This window comes from Erithacus rubecula (genome assembly GCF_903797595.1).
Source record: "Erithacus rubecula genome assembly, chromosome: 5".
Lineage (NCBI taxonomy): Eukaryota > Metazoa > Chordata > Aves > Passeriformes > Muscicapidae > Erithacus > Erithacus rubecula.
The window spans coordinates 39,604,371-39,621,714 of NC_136687.1; the positions used below are offsets into that span (position 1 = coordinate 39,604,371).

General features: G+C 37.6%; 1 protein-coding gene across 1 annotated transcript in view; it reads left to right on the plus strand.

The window, feature by feature from the left end:
- The window catches only part of PDGFC (platelet derived growth factor C), a 122,903-nt gene that overhangs the window by 74,268 nt on the left and 31,291 nt on the right, over positions 1-17,344 (plus strand). The window contains exon 4 of the mRNA XM_079305461.1: positions 15,240-15,420. Coding sequence (XP_079161587.1) covers positions 15,240-15,420 — 181 coding nt within the window. The remainder of the gene's footprint in view (positions 1-15,239; positions 15,421-17,344) is intronic.

Below are 17,344 nucleotides of genomic sequence, written 5' to 3' on the forward strand. Positions count from 1 at the left end.
TAACAACTATAGTTTGTTTGTTTGGGGGAGGGGAGGGAGGCTTTTAGCAGCTGCAGATATTAATCTGTTCATTTACATGTATACTAAGTAAAACATTAACGTATAATGTTTGAAAGAATTGTAAAAGCTTCTCTACTTGATATATGTAATTTTTAGATTTTTTTCCTGCAGAAAATTAGTTAAGCTGAAGGCAGCTGACAGTGCTAACATGGGGTAAAATATATGCAACTTGTTTTCCTCTTCCTGTCAAATTCAATACTTAATTTTTAATCTCAGGAATGTTCTTCCTCTGAGGATTCTTAGGATGATGCTTTATTATTAATTGCCACCTGTATTAAATTCATTGCCTCCCCTTTCCGTGTTTCTCTAGGCTACTTTCCTTCACTGCAGATCTGTTGTGACTGAGCTATTGCCTTCCATTCATGGAATATCAAGACTCTGCAGTAGAAGCTGCAATTCAGAGTGCTTCAATAGTCATATATGTTCCTAATGAATCTATTGTTAGGAGATTGTTGATTAGAATTAAAGAATCAGGAGATTCACCTTAGTCTGACAACACTGAAAAAGGTGTATTAAAGAGGAAACATACTGACACTGTCTTTTGTCTGTGGCTGTGAAGAAGGAAAATGTTTGCTGGCAGTTTTTTTTTTTTTTTTTTTTTTTTTTTTTGCATAATTTGTTTCAAATGGATGTTAGACAGTGATAATTTATAGTAAACACAATCAAAGACTAAACATTTTGTTACGTAATTTTCCAAAGAGACCTTTCTTTGTAATATAAGACACAGTGAGTTACTTGCACTATGTGGAGCTTGCTTTCTTGTTATTATTACAAATCTGAATTTCTAGTATGTGGAGTAGAATATGGATGCATAGCTGTGACTCTCTAATGCCTCAGTAAAAAAGACAATGGAAATTTTACTTCTGTTTTGCTCCTTTTTATGGAAACACCTTGCAACATCAAGAGAGTGCATGCATGAAAGGATAATGTCATCATCATTTTCTTCTATTCAGAAGAAATTCCATCCCATACTCTGCCCCCTAGGGAAGACAAAAAGTTGTTTTTTTCTTGTTTTACTTTGGATGCATTATAGAGTCAATGTTGGTATATGTGTGAAGACAACACTAATATCAAGCATAGATTTGTGAAAGAAATAAGAGAATTTGAGAATTCAAAAAAGAGTCCCCAAACCCGCAGAATCTTGAAATAGAGGTGAAAGTTATAGTGAAGACTAGACCTTAAAACTCTTTTCTTACAGCTGTTGCCTTAGGAGTTCAGTATGTTCAATTTTAACCACCTGGTTTTTCATGATAAAATCACCATTGATATGATGTTCAACAAGGGCAAGTGCAGGATTCTGCACCTGAAGCAGGGCAGCCCTGCATGTACAGACAGACTGGGGAATGAGAGGCTGGAGAGCAGTGCCATGGAGAGGGAGCTGGTCCATGGCAAGTTGAACGTGAGCCATTGTGCCCTGGCAGCCAGGAGGGCCAACCCTGTCCTGGGGGCATCAGGCACAGCATCACAGCTGGGCAAGGGAGGGGATTGTCCTGCCCTGCTCTGCACTGGGGCAGCCTCACCTTGAACATTGCATGCAGTTTTGAGTGCTGCAATAAAAAAATAAATAAAAATAAAATTAATTAAAAAAAAAATTTAAAAAATAAATTAAAAATTAAGCTGTTAGTAAGTGCCCAGAGGAGGGCCACAAGGATGGCGAAGGCTCTGGAAGGGAAACTGTGTGTGAGGAGCAGCTGAGGTCACTTGGTCTGTTCAGCCTGGAGAAGAGGAGTTACATTGCAGTTACAACTCTCTTGTGAGCAGAAGAGGTGCAGGCACTGTTCTCTCTCTGTGGTGACCAACCATGGAACCCGAGGGAGTGGCCTGAGGTTGTGTCAGGGCAGATTTAGGTTGGGTATCAGGAAAAGGTTCCTCAGCCCATGGGTGGCTGGGCACTGGAACAGCTCCCCAGGTAAGTGGTCACAGCACCAACCTGACAGAGCTCAAGAAGGTTTTGGACAATGTTCTTGGGCAAATGGTGTGACTCTTGGAGATGGTCCTGTGCAGGGTCAGGAGCTGGACTTGATGATCATTGTGAATTCCTTCCAACTCAGAATATTATGTTATTTTGTGAGATTCAACACATGGGTGGGCTGGGCTCTGTTTAGGTGACTCTACATATCAGTGACACTGAAGTGTCTCATAATTGGATGTAACTTCTGCAAAAATGAAAGCATAGCTGAGTTAAAATTTATTATAACTCTATTCTATGACTCAGATCCATTTGGAAAGGAATGACAGGGTTATAAAAAGCCTATGAACTCTCATTCTTCAATACAAAATATTTAAGTTTTTCCCAACACATAAATAACTTGTTAATCATTTTTATTCAAAGTCTGAAAGGGAGACATAAAATTTAAATGGTTGGGATGAATTCTAGCATTCAAGTGCCTTGGTTTAATTGAAATACTGATGGCAGAGAATTAATATGAAGTACCTAATTTAATCTGAAGTCCTTTGTAGCAGCATTGATGTTTTCTTGATGGCATTTTAGGAACAGTGTGTAGAAAATTATTTAAAACTTGTGTTAATACAGGCTGATGGAGTAATTTCTTCTGATGTTTGTAGAGTGGTTTTCTACGGTTTTGGTTCTTAATTGTTTGATCCACTACAAGACAAGTGAGAAGTTGTGCCAGTACAAGAGAGGTTTGGATGCTAAATGTATAAATGAAGGATGAGAGTGGGGGATGGGGACTAAAATTTATGAGAAGTTGTAATGATTTAGGCGCAAAGTCCTCTGATTACCTTAAAACTTTTATGTATAAAGAAAATAGTTTTATACTACAAAGGTTATTTAATATGTGTTAAATGTAACAATATTATTTCAATTTAATAAATAGAATTTTGATGAAGAATCCAACAGACTTAGGCTTCCTGCTTTCTTAGTGTTTTGAAGAAAAAATCAGTGAATTTTTTGTGTAAAAGAAATATCTGGATGTTTCTTCTCTATTTTGATTTCACTGAACAAAACTATAGTGGGATTTTTTGTTTTGTTTTGTTGTTAGGTTTTGGTGGTTTGGTTTATTTGGTTTATTAGTTAATTTATTTATTTTTTAAGAACTATCTCTCTTTTGGATATTGTGTGATTCCAGAAAAAAAAAAAAAATCCGTGTAATTCAAACATTTGCTCATCTTTCAGCTGTGCCAGCCATTTGGTTTAGCTACTGTCCCACTGCTCAGTGTGGCAGTGTACTGTATCCAGAACCGTATCCTTTCTCTTGAGTTCTCTACTGATTATAAAAGTTGCTTAATACCCTTCTCATGATAAGAGATTTATAAGTGTGACAAAGCAGATATCACAGGCAATAAAAGATGATTAAAACAAATCAGAAAAGCAAAGTTCAGTGTGATTTTAACTGAAGCTACTCTGCAACACACATTTCCTGGGCTTGAAACATAGGAAAGGAAAATGAAGGAGATGTCTCTCTGAGCAGACTGGAAGGAGAGCAGAGCACAGGTGATGTGATCAGAAGAGCACACTGCACAAACCTAGAGACTGCATTCTTGCCCACCCACCTTTCCCTCAATTTCAGTAATTCATAATTCATTTTTAGTATCCACCGTTGAAAGAGGACACTATAATAGAAATTATTTTGGAAGTGATTCGACCCCTGTTTTCAGCCCAGATGAGTGTGTAGGAGAGTAATTGCTGATATGTGAGCAGTTGACATAATCCTTTACTCCTTTTTCACACCAGAGACTACAGTCATTTGCTCAAAAAAAAAAATTAGGCTCCTTAAAATTTCTTCCTGGTCCTCTCAATCTCAAACAATCTTTTTGAATAAAGTAAACTATGTTCCCACTATCAAAATATTTTGTAAATGGTTTTAATCCTAATTTATTGCTTTTAAAATTGTTTCATGTTACTGTAGTTGGCAGTGTTTCTAGTGGTGGAGACCAAAGTTATTTTCTTTGAATGTGAATGTGGAGCTGCTGGGTCTTGCTTCTCTCTAGGGTTCTCTAGGAACAGTTGTTATTGATGGGGTTCTCCTGCTCTCACCCTACCACTTATAAAACTATATAGTCTCTGCTTTCAGGGGCAGAAAAACACTGTGAGCCATCACCACCTGAGCTCAGGGACACAAATAGACCCTGTAGTTTCTGGTGTGGCTCAGTTTTGCTCCTGATGCCATGGCAAATGCAAACTGTGGGGTCCAGCCTGGCAACATAATCTAAAGTTACCCCGTGTAGTGTCTAAATATGCCAGTTTAAGCATAGCACACACTCCCTTAATGATGTTTTATGATAACTGAAAGTCTAAATATGATTATAATGTTAGGCTCACCATCAGATATATAAGCAGGATTAAACCAGAATAGCAGACATTCCAACTGTCCTGATCCTAGATGGAGAGTGTGCTTCTTCACCTGTTGTGCAGCTTTTCCTTTTTAGCTTTCTCCACTTATCCTCTTCCTTTCTTTTCTCCCTCTCACTAAACATTGTCCTTGCTTCTTTAAGTGTATCATTGACATTTTAACAAAGTATGTTTCTCTCCTGCAGTTGTAGTCAGACCGCATTACCAGCAAATATTTTCACTCAGACGAGTTAGTAATAATGCAGTTGTGCACTCAATGCTGCTACATTAGGATAAAATAGAAGTAAAATGTAAAAGTAAAGTAAAATCCAATTTGCATCTTTCTGGTCACCAGGATATCTGAGAAGATGCATGTGCATCAGAAACTGTGGAAAGAAAGATGCAGTATTATTAAAAAATATTAGGTGGTCATGTGGGAGCATCATAGGGATTTTATACAGTTTTTTTTTTTTTTTAAATTAGATTATTTGATCATCTCATTTTCTGAAAGTAGCATGTGGAAGAGGGAGACCAGCGCTGTAGCATCAATTAAGACATATCTCTTCAGACTAGCCCTTGATTCATGTTCTGTCTGGACTAAAAATATATTTGCATAATTTTATGACCATCAATTTATAACTAGTAAAAGTGAAGTGAGAGGAAACTTGTTACACTCCTTAGATGAAAAGTGATCTCCTACTAGGATTGGGAATCCATTTTTTTTTTTCTGGCTTGTGCAGACTGCTCTGTTACATTACATGTTTTTTTCACCTTCTGTTTGAGTAGCAATTACTAGCCTGTCCTAAAGCAGAATATCAGACTTTGTGAGAGCTGGTCTGTCCTGGATTGGTAGATACTGTGTGCAGGCATAGCTGCCAAGAGGACATATGTTATTGTGTCACTGAGCTAAAGAAAATAAAGGTGTTTTCATTTAAATAAACATAGACAGAGCCCCAGCCTCCCCTGAAGTAGGCAGAAATGGGGGGAGGGAAAATGAGAAACTTTTGCAGGCATTTAATGGTGTTCTAATATCAAAGGCTGCTTGAGGGGAAGGGAAGCAGCCTGCACTGCCCTGGCAGAATCTTCACATTACTAAAAATGCCCCTTATGCGCCTTATGGTTTTTTTTCACCCAAAACTATACTTTTGAATATTGTTAGGATATTGCTTAGCCAGTAGTTTGCACATCATTGACTGGAGCCATTGCTTCATTCCAGGATTTATATCCTGGAATATCTTTGAAAGTACAAAAAGAAGAAATTACTCTTTGGGATACTAGAATAAATATTTCTAATGCTACTTGAAAAACAATGGTAAAAAATGTGTTTGTGGATTCACAGAAGCTGGAAGAGATACATTGACCACTGAGAACAGTGTGAGTAGAGGAAGAAATTTTATAGCGGGTTAGAAATAGTGTTTTACAACCTTGGCTGTAAATGTGAATTCTAAGGTCCATTAGAGTTTTTGGTTTTCTACAAAATGTTGATCTGTACAGTAGGAACATGTGATTTATTATGATTGCTGTAATTCCCAAGATAAAATATACCAGACTTTACAGAGGAGTCCTGGGAAAAAGTTGATAAGGCATTCAGTTCTCCAAAAAATGGAATATGTAGTACTGTACAGTGCAGGATACTTACTAAGCTGATTGGCTTTGTAAGGAGAGACAGTAGCTGCATCTTTATGAAGGCAGAAGTGTTTTGGAAAGTGTAATGTCCATTGCAGCTGGACCCTGAACTTTGTTGGTCGTTTCCATGTGATGTTTTATTGTAAGATGATAATAATAATTATAATACAGGTAATGCCTCGCACGGCAGAAGACAAGGACAAATAGAAGTACTGCTGTACAAAACAGTAAGAATACTTTGTCCTATTACCATTTTTTGTTATGTGTGTTATTATTTATTTCATAACTGGTGCAGAATCCTAAGGAGGTCCAGTGAATACGACAAAGTAGACGATCGGAGGTAAAACAGTACAGGAAAAGGTTTCCTGTAGATGATACCCATTTTATAGTCCTTGAAAAAGAACCTTTCCAAGTAACTTCTAATTTTGTAGAAAATCTTTTTTATTTACTTTATTTTGTATGACTACAGGAGAATCTGTAGTCAGATAGGTGAAAGGTAAGTGTAGCCCATTAACTGTGAGTGTCATAATTTTTGGAGCCTTCATCTCCACAGAACTTCATTTTTTGTATTTAAAGACGAAGACCAAAATAAATACATGAACATCATTTGCAGGCTGATTTGTGTACAAATGTGTACAATTTTTACAAACTGACCCTTTTTCCCAATTTCTTCTTTGATATATAGTAAGAGTAGTGATGGTATGATGTCATGCACTTTCTTGATGTATACACCTGTTCTACTCATAATGTCCCATTTTTAGAGAAAATTTAATCTGTATTTTAAAAAAGCTAAATATATTTCCTATTCTTACTGGCATTGGGAATGTTGTCATTCCGAAATATAATGAAGGTAAGTATAGGTGGCTTCTAAGGAATTGTACACTCGATGTTTTAAAAGGAAGAGTTTGGGCAACCATCTTCTTTCTTTACATCCAATTCTGATCTGCCAGATTATACTGTCTCTTTCTAAAAGATTCTTATTCGCGTGCTTGAAATGCTGTACCAATAGAAGTTGTATGGGTATAAATTAGTTTGTAGGAGAGGCTGAATTCTGTGGTTCTGTATTCATTAAATTATTGTTTAGGTAGTTAATCCATATCAGTAGTTTAATATACTTTTAAATAGTTGAAAGCTTGCTGTCTGAACATAGAATTGTTTTTGTTTTAGAAACTGAAGTACATTTACCAATGTATCTGGTGTGCAATTTCTCATTCTTGCCCCTTTGTCCCCACAAGCAGCTGTCACTTTCAGAGGCTGTGGGGTATTCATGAGCTTATGGTTGAGACATGTAAATGTTTATCAGTGCACCTAGATGCCAGTCATGAGGATTTATTTCCTAGATAAAGTTGTGTGTCAAATTTTAGTCATCAGGGAAATGTTTTCAGCAATACACAATTTATAAACTGGCACTGAAGTAAACATTTGATACAAATGGGAGTTTTAGGGAAAAGAGACACATTTCCTTGGGCTTCTTATTTTTGCATGCAGTGCCAAAATGCATTCACCAAAAGACAAAATCTGCTTTGCAAAATGTGGATTTTTCACCTTCACATGGTACTGATTTACAAAAAAATGGAAAATATACTTTCTGGTAGACTGGAGTGTGGTAATGCAGCAGTTAACTTGACCAAATCAAACAACCAGTGCATCCTTTTTCATGAAAAGAGTTTGAATACTTGAAGAGTAGAATTTGGAGGTTTGAACTTTGTCTTGTTTTTCTTTTCCACTTGTAGTGTGGTAAGTGTATATTTATGATCAAAGTGATTTATAGTGAAATCTAAGGATTAACCTTTTTTTTTTTTTTTTTTTTTTTTTTTTTTTTAATGTATCCTAAATAACAAAGTAGAAATACAGAGAGAGCTGTGTGGATGTGTTAGAAGCCTCAGGGTGTTATTAATCAGTGTGGGAAAAGATTAAGCAGGGAGAACCATGGCAACCATGTAACATTTGTGAATGAAGGTGTGTTTCCATAAGGCAGTTCCTAAAGTGCAGTACTACATATTCTAAAATAGATGTGTTCAGTGTAGTTTGGCACAGAAACTACAATCCGCATTGGGGGAATGGCAGTTGGAAATGTTTTCTGTTTATACCTTTGTCTGATTTGAAAGACAGGTGTCTGCTAGGGAAGGCAGGATTGGAGAGTGTAAACCCCTTCCCTTTGAATTACTATAGTTTTGAAATTAAGGGGCTCTCAGGCAAAGATATGGAGGATAGGAATAACAGTTCTTTACTAGTATGTATAACAAGGCAAATAAAAACAACAACAACTATGGAATTAACGACAAACAGAACCAGGGACCCCATGGCAGCTTTTTCAGCCGAGATAAGAAAGAGAGGAGAGGCTTTGCCTCACAAAGCCCTGGGGCAGCCGATCCCGGTGCCCTGCAGGACTCTGAGGAGCACTAAGGTGGAACTGCAGGAATGAGCCAAAGATCGCGGGCTGGTGTCTGAGGTGTGTCAGAAACTTTGTGGCAGTAGCTGGAAGTGCTGGGTGTCCCAGCAGGGCAGGGCAGTGCGGGGCTGCAGCGCAGAGAAACCCAGAGCGGCGCCGAAGGAGCGGCGGGGCTGGGGCAGCGATGGCCGAGCCGAGCCGGGCCGGGAGAGGGGGCTCAGGATTACCGGGAGCCCCAGCAGATGGTGACGGGTCCCTCTTTTAGGGAGGCAAGAGTTAATAAGGTCCTGGGTCAGTGGCTGCTCTTACAAGCTGAGGCTCACCCCACAGAAGAAGAGGAAGAGGAACAAGAACAAGAACAACGAGAAGAACGAGATGAAGGAGAAGAAGAAGAAGAACAAGAAGAAGAAGAACAAGAAGAACAAGAAGAACAAGAAAAACAAGAAGAACAAGAAGAACAAGAACAAGAAAACCAAGAAGAAATTCCAGGCTGGGTTATGGCAACAACAGCTTCCAAGCAAGTGTGTCCTCTGTGTCCTCCAAAATCCCCAGAGCAAAGGAACTAGCAGCTGCCCCCACCTGGGCCCAGCCAACCCTTGGTTTTCTTAAGTAGCCATTAAGTACCAGCAGTCAGCACCTCCCAGCAACTCATGGGAAAAATTCAATAGGTAAGAAGGAACAAAGGAAAAGAAACCTAACCCCCAACAACCTTGATTATCTTTATATAATGGAAAATGTAGACACAGCAGGATCCTTGAGGATTTTATGCTCATTTGTTGGCTGGAAGTGATGTCTACTGCTAGAAATGATGTTTGTATATAATTAAACACAATTTTCTGAGTACAAAAACCAGCCTCATCAGTTATTTGGATTATATCCGGGTTTGTTGTTTCATTCCAGTGACTGTTATAACACTCAGATCATAGATCAGCAAATACAGAAACAACTATGGAAATTTATTTCACATCAAATCACTGGTGTTCCATCATTTTTTCTCTGTTTATATGTTAAAACATTAAGCATGATGATTTCATGACAGATATCATAGAACGTAAGCCTTTTCCCAGTTGTCGGATAATCTGTAATGATATCCAAAGGAGTTTCCCCTTGCGGGAGAAGATCCTGCCAAATCCTTCTGAAGAGGGGCAAATTACCCATTTTGTGAGCTTCAGGAACTGCAGACAAATGACTCTGGTAACTTTGTTTGGAAATTCATATTGGAAAGACAAAATCCAGAGGGAATGTTTTAAATAACTAAAATTTTATATTGGCTAGTTTTTGAAATTTTTTATCTTCCAGTATTCTGACTTGGCTATCACTCAAAGTAGCCCCAGTTAAATATTTCTAATGATGTTGAGCAGAATAATCTTTACTGAACTTTTTCCCTATACAGAGTATTTGCTGGTGCTCTCACAGAGTCACCATTTCAGTAAAGGTGTGTCCCGGTTTGAAAGGACAGGTGTCTGCCAGTAAAGGCAGAAGTTTCCCTTTGAAATTGCCTTTAGTTCCACTCCCCCCAAGTATTATAATTGTTTGAATCAAGGACTCTGAGGCAGAGATAAAGGGGTGGGAATAGCAGCTCTTTTACTAATATATCTAACCGTACAAGCAGAAAACAACAGCAGTTGTTAAAATTGCTAACAGAACGGAATAGATAACTCGGTGTCAGTCCCTTTAGATGCAAGCACGCTGTCTCTGTGCTTAGTCCCAGCCCAGACCTGCCGAGGGCAGGCGGGAACGGAGGCAGGAGGGGGGTGGGGCAGCAGCGGCCACGCCGGTCTCGGGTGGGAACGGGCTGGAGCGGCGGCTCCTCGCTCACCATGTGTGTCTGGGGGATCAGCTGTGTCCGCAGAGGCAGGAGGCTGGAACGGGGCAGATGCAGGGCAGATGATCACAGAGGGTCTGGCTCTGCTGTGCTCCACAGCAGGGGCTGAAGATCTGAGCGTCCTCCTCCAAGCTCCCTGGAAACACGAGTCATCATCCCCCCCCCCCCCCCCCCCACCCCCCGGAAGCCTCAGAGGCCCCTCCGGAAGCTGCTGCCACCAACCCCTTTTGTCTGGAGTCATCAGAGACCCTGGGTGTAGCCCTGCCAGCTCCATTGGCATGATAATGGGAAAAATTCTTTCAATTGACACAGTAATAGAAAAACACTCAACCCCCCAAAGGTGAAATCTCCCTTCTGTACCTCAAGAAAATCTGCTTTCTGAGTTCTTTTGTCTTCTGCCTATCTGGCTAGTGACATTATTCATAGGTAACTTTTACTGATATGCACTTCTAGTGGTTTTCAATTCCAGGAATCTTGTATCTACTCTGCTGAATGGGGAATGGACTGAATGGGCCTATCTGACACTCATATCGATGTTTCTGTCTGGCAACAAACGCAGAAGAGTATGATATAAATTATTGCATTTGAAAGGCAATGGAATTAATTAAATAACACCTCTGAAGCTTACAGACTTGGGCGATAAGTGGTTGTGCTGCCTGACCTAGTCACATTGTAAAGTAAAAAAATACCTGAGTTAAAATTTCATCTTACATAAACTGAAAAGTAGTGCACAAGTGCCTGCAGTTTCATTATTACCCATGACTTAAATTTTGTGTTATTTTGATTTTCATCTCACATGATTTATCTTTTGTGTTTGCGCCTTTGTCTTTGAGGAGAACTTAATTTTGTCTCAGTGAGAGGAGGAGTATTGGTAATAAAAAAGAAAGTTCTCCACCTGTTCAACGAATGATGGAGTTTTCTTTTTGCAACTGTACAACTTTTTACAACTGTATTGCTATGTCTGTAGGCTTTTTGCTTTCCTGAAATACACATTTTTTCTCTAGTCCAGCATGCCACTCTGTCCTTTTCCTCCTTCTTGGGGTCCTCCCATTTTCCCTCTGTCCTTTGTCAAAAACTCTGCATTCCTCTTGTCCTATCACACATCTTTGCCATACATTGGCCTTCAGGAAATAACAAAGCTGCTGTTAGAAACCGTGGATTTGAGTACCTCTGTCATGCTCCAGTGTTCCATTTTCCACTCAGATATACATTAATCTGCCAAGCTTTGAAAAAAATACTGTCGAACTAAATGTTTGGTCTCAGTTTCTTCTATAGGCAAATATGTTTATTTTACCAAAAGAAGTATTATTACTTACAAATGTGATTCGAAAGTGATCTAAGAAATGAAGACTAAGTAAACGTATCACCAGTACCTCACACTTTTATCTCTACAAAATCACAGTTATGTCAAATGCTGGAAACCATCAAGACTTTTGCTCCATAGGAAATATAAATACTTCAATATCAGAAATTAAAGTTATTTCAAATAAAGGTGGAAGAGGGAAGTAAAGTTTCCTTCAGAATGATAGTGTTAAAATTCTTTGTAAAATTCAAAATTATATTTTCATGATGACAGTTTTTAGTAATTTCCAGTTTTTCCAAAACTGAAGCTGTCCAAACCATTTCAGCGCTATTTTGCAACAGTTTCTCTGGTGAGCTGCCAGAGGACCTTGAATGTTTTGGATCTGCAGGTGGGTGTGCTATGCCAACACCAGGAAAATGTTGGAATTCTATGTGCTTTTAAAACAAGTTGGAATAGAAATATTACATTGCCCCACAAAATGCTGTAAAAAAACTTCAGTAGGGATTGCTAACAACTTTTTATTTCTTAACTAAAAAAAAAACAACATATTTTTATCAAAAGGGGAAGAATAAATTTCACTTGTCACAATCTGTTTTATTGGGATTTCTAGATTTTTGTCTAGCATGTGTCTGTGTACAGATGGAAAGGTCCAACACCACTGATATGACAAAGGCTTTTACCTAGTGGATTTTGCTCCTTAAATTTTTTGATATATTTGTGGAATTCTGGAGGCAGAGGGAAGCCATAGAAAGGTCACAAAACTTCAAGCAAAGATAAACAACCTGTCATAATATGTTTAGGAAATGACAGTATAAACCACAGAAAAACATATAGAAAGGAGAGGAAAACATATACCCTTGGAAAATACATCTCCTGGTTGGAAAGCTGTTGAAACTTTGAGCTGCTTATGTTGCTTCCTTGCTCCTTTCCATTAGATTGTCTTAGTTCAGGTGTTAATTCCCAGCACCAGGCCTTAGGGGAGGGGAGTAGATTTTCTGTAGCAGATACAACAGTAGGCATTGTGGGCGTCATGCCTAAAGGCCAGAGCATCCTTAGTCTCAGAAAAGCAGACTGGGCTGCCTACTTGACACGGATTTTACTTAGTAATATTTAAAAAGATATTACAGATGCAGCACCAGAGTATTTCTTTAGTAATTTTCAAATAGGCTTGTGTTTTCTCCTTTGCACACTGCACAGAAAATAAGGCTTCTATGTTGGTAAGTTCAACATGCATTTTAACATTATTTTTATTCTCTTGCAGTTGTAAAATGGCATCTCAATTCTTGGTTATTTATCTTGGTTCTCTTGTGTTTCAAGTAGAAGCTTCTCTTGAGTGGAAGATAATTTTCCATGGCTGTGCTATTGTCCCCACTGCTCCTTGGCCCCGTGTCATCAGCTGCAAAATGACACAGCAATAATGTAAATGCTAAAGCATCTGAAAAACTTTGTTTTGCTGTTTTTACAGAAAGTTCAGACATCAGTCCAGATGTGTGATGAGAGGAATTTTAGTTGCACGAAATGCTTTTTGGCAGGCTCTTGTAGAACATTTAGCCTAGATAACTGACAGGAATGAAGTTATTGGCTAAAAATATCATTATCCAAACTGAATTTTATTTGTTTTTTCAGAATACTTATTTCCCTCAAGTTTGCCTTTTTGCTAATGGAATTAATCAGCTCTTATTTGGAAGGTCTAGGATTTGAACTGTGGAATGTGAGTTTCTCTTTTACTTCAGGTACACCAGAAGACCAAAGGGTGCAATAAAAAGTTCTGAAAGTTAGGCAGAGGCACTAAACCTCAGGACTCCTCTCAACATCTTAAAATTTAGTCAATAAATGTATATATTAGCTTATTTCACTCTTTAAAAATAAGCAAGGTAGGTAATTATTTCATATTCTTAACTGAAAAATAAAAAAGGTTATCTTTAGAAATTTCACAAGCTAATCTTAAAAAGAAAAAATGTTCAGCACTCCAAATAAATTTGATAAATGTGTTGAGCCCTGAGGCCTTAGTACAATTAATGTACACATTGCCTTTGTAATAAGTTGTATACCTGATCATAAAGTAAAAACACTGGTGGATCTGTTAAAGGAATTAGTTTGTGTTTGGGGGAAAAAAAGATAATGATAAAGTAATTAGTATCATAAGTTCAACAAAGATTTAAAACTGTGGTACATGGCAGTAATGGATTTTGAACACAGTTAATGAGCATATTCATTGCATTCATTTTTAATTAGGTGGAAAAAATAGTGGTCCTTTAAATGGAGATAATAAATGTGCAAGTCAGTCTTGCACAAACATGCAACACAAGAATTTATTGCCTGCTGTCTAACTAGGGAACTGGGAATCATTACAAAGATTAGATTTACTGAAAAAAATCCAGAAAAAGCTTTAGTAGAAAATGTTTATGAGGTAATAATTTTCACATTAAGTATAGTTTGGCACATTTGGTAGAGAGTGTGTGTGTGCATGTTTTTTAAAATATGAGCCTTTGCTATCATCAGAGGTAGGACTGTTTGTACCCTTGAAAAGGACTCTGCTATTTACAAATTTAGATTTATGTGAGATGTGTTTAATATATGACTGCACATGCAAGAGAACATAAAAATATCAGAAACCTCAAGGCTTTCTCAGAGGTTTGTTATGCTGATGCTTAGGATACAAATTGTGGTTTAAAAGTAAAAACTTGGCTTGGGAGCTGCAGCTGAAAGCAGCCGAGTGCTTGCCCTGGTTTAACCAGCACATGCTCACCTTCCCAAACCACCAGGCTGTGCTGCCACTGGGGCTCTGGGGGATTCCAGCTGAAGCAGGGAAAGTGCAGCTGAAATGCTCAGTGTTTATTCTGCCAGTGGGCGGCTGGGGAACTGACATGAAGCAGGTTAAAGCACTGAAACCAGATGTACCTTCTAGAGCAGTGGCTTTCCATGTTTTTATGACTTGGGAACCCACTAAACATTTCCAGTGAAAACCAGGACCTTTGTATGCCATACTGAAGCTTATTGATGATTGACTGGCATGTCTTAGTTACCTTTCATGGGTCTGGTTGAAGTTGTTCACCGATCCCCAGGGATACCCAGACCAAATGTTAAAAGCAATTAAACTAAATCAAACTTAATATATTTCATTTTCTCAGCGTTACCTACCCATCTGTTCCTTGTCAATATTTCCACAATACCAGGTTCTTTCTGACATGCGGTGAGGTCTAGGTCTTTGCTCAACAAATGTCTTGTTGGGATATGCATAAACTCCTTCCAAGTTTCCCTAAGCCTTTACTTAACCTTTAGGAAATTATTCACCTCTGGTATTCCAGGAAAGCAAGTTTTCAGTACCAAAAAGTCCCCAGACTTTCACTGGTGGCATTTAGTCATGCTGCTGGTGACATTGCAGCACACATTACTGTGCCACTCAGGTAATTAAGGTCTTTTTCCCTTATTTTATTCTGCCCTGTCACACATGTGGTAATTGCTTTCTGTACAAGAAGCAAAACCATACACTTGGGTCTCTTCAAAATGCTAACTCTGTTTTTATTTTTTTAACCTCACTGCATGATTTTATTATGTATGTAAGTCAGTAGCAACTTGGGAGCTAAGTTTGAAATAGCTGGCTTTGGCTGCATATTTTTAGCATTTAAAAAAACTAAAAATTGCAGAGTCAGTTTATTGGTTAAACTAGGAAGTTTATAGAATTTTTGCCAATAAATTTTTGTAAATAATTTTTTTTTTTCTTTTTTTTTTTCCTGTTCAGGTATGACTTTGTAGAAGTTGAAGAGCCCAGTGATGGCACTGTTTTAGGACGCTGGTGTGGTTCTAGTACTGTGCCAAGCAGACAAATCTCCAAAGGAAACCAAATCAGAATAAGATTTGTGTCTGATGAATATTTTCCTTCTCAACCTGGATTCTGCATCCATTATACACTTCTTATGCCAGTAAGTAACATGTTTCAGATCAAAACATTTCAGGATACAAAATCTTTGAAGTGGTAGCTCAAAAGAATCTTTAAGGGTAAGATTAATTACTGTTTATTTCTTAATGATAATAATAGTGTGCAATTTGTCATCCTGAATTGTAAATTTTGTTTCTGTTTTTTAACTGAGTGCTCCTGTGGTTCTTTTTGGATAGTTTTGGACTAGGAACTTGTGGGCTCGGTTGTTTGTGTGGAAAATTCAGTTAAATGTTAGCATTCCTAATACTGTACTGTGGAAAAAAAAACCAATTCCACCTTTGAGAAAAAGACATCAGTTTATGAATCAGCAGTGTGATGTTGAAAGAGGATTGGGAAGTTACAAAAAAGAAACTGAAGAGATTAATGTTTTTATTAGTCAGCTGCTATTTGACATACTCAACCAGATGAGTCTATCTACTTCTCAAACAGAAGAGTTCTTATGATTCTAGATAGCTTTATTATAGAGACAAAGCAGACATTCCATAATATTAATTTTTCACTGCATTTTCCTTGCAATCTGTATTTTAGGCTTTTGTTGAATGTTGCTTAAAGCTTGGAAGTCACAGGTATTAAACTAGTCATTTTCTAAAATGTGACTAATTTCACCGTCAACGGTTTTCTGTTACTATTTTCATGAAATGAAAGATCTGTAATAGCAAAAAGTGTTTACATAATTTCAAGGGTGAGATAATGTCCTGAAACATTAAAATGGAGTTGACTTGTTTTAAAATAGGTATTCTATATTTAAAGAGAGTAAGGAGTATTTTTTATTAAATTCCTCATAATTCACTTTGAATCTCCTAAGTAGTCTCATGGCCTGTGGTATTTGGTTGGTCGAAAATATCTCCAAGTTCAATAAAAATTGATCAAAAGAATCCCTGTTGCAACCCCACTGACATGTGCTTCGCTCAGAATGCACTTGGCTGGCTTTATTTTTCTGCTATTTTGCTCTTTCTCCTCATTGGCAAAATTTCAGTTATTGAGAAGAATATATTTAGCATGCTGATGATGGTGTCAGTGTACTGTAGTGGGGGTGGGGTGTTTGTGTATATATGTATATATATATATACGTGTGTGTGTGTGTGTGTGTGTTGCTTTCCTATAAATATTTTTAATTACTTATGCCTAAGGAAGAACTACTTCTAAAGGGACTAAAGGTTTGATCTGCATGTTTGACTCTTTTATGATTTAGAATAACTTTTTTTTAGTAGAATACTATGACCTGATATAAAATGTCAGTCTCCAGCCTTGAAACAAGGCCAAGTTTAAACTTCAGTACACCTGAGGGCAGAATGTAATAAGTAAGTATGTTTACTTTTAGAAAATAGTAAAAAAAAAAATCACTAAATACATGCATTTGTGGGGCTGGTGCCAAATTCCATTGTCACAGCTCTAGTATTACACCCTACCTACTATGTATCTGTCTAACTTATGTGTGATCCCTTTTCTGTGGAACTGATTAAGCAAAGGCACATGAAAATAGGAGTATATGTATAATATAGCAACTGCTTATGAGTTAATTTCTAAATCTCCCTTGATCTTGTGATTTTTTCAGCAAAAAAGTTCTAATAGTCATGCAGAATACAATTACACATTTCTGACAGCAGATTGTAAATTAAATAGATATTGTTTAGTTCCAGGATTAAACCTGCTTCTTGTACCTAAAGCAATTGAAAACCAATGCAAAAAAAAAAAAAAAAAAAAAAAAAGTAGTTTGCTTTACAACTATATGGTTATCTTCTCCAGCTTTTCAAGAGAAAATTAAATTTACAGCCCCCCTCCCATACCCCCACAAAGAAGATGTCAGCTATAGGAATGAGCTTAAATTTTAAATAATTCTTGCAAAATAATAACTGGTTCACTAAGAGATTCAGTTCAATGATGTGGTCCTAAACAGTTAATTCTTT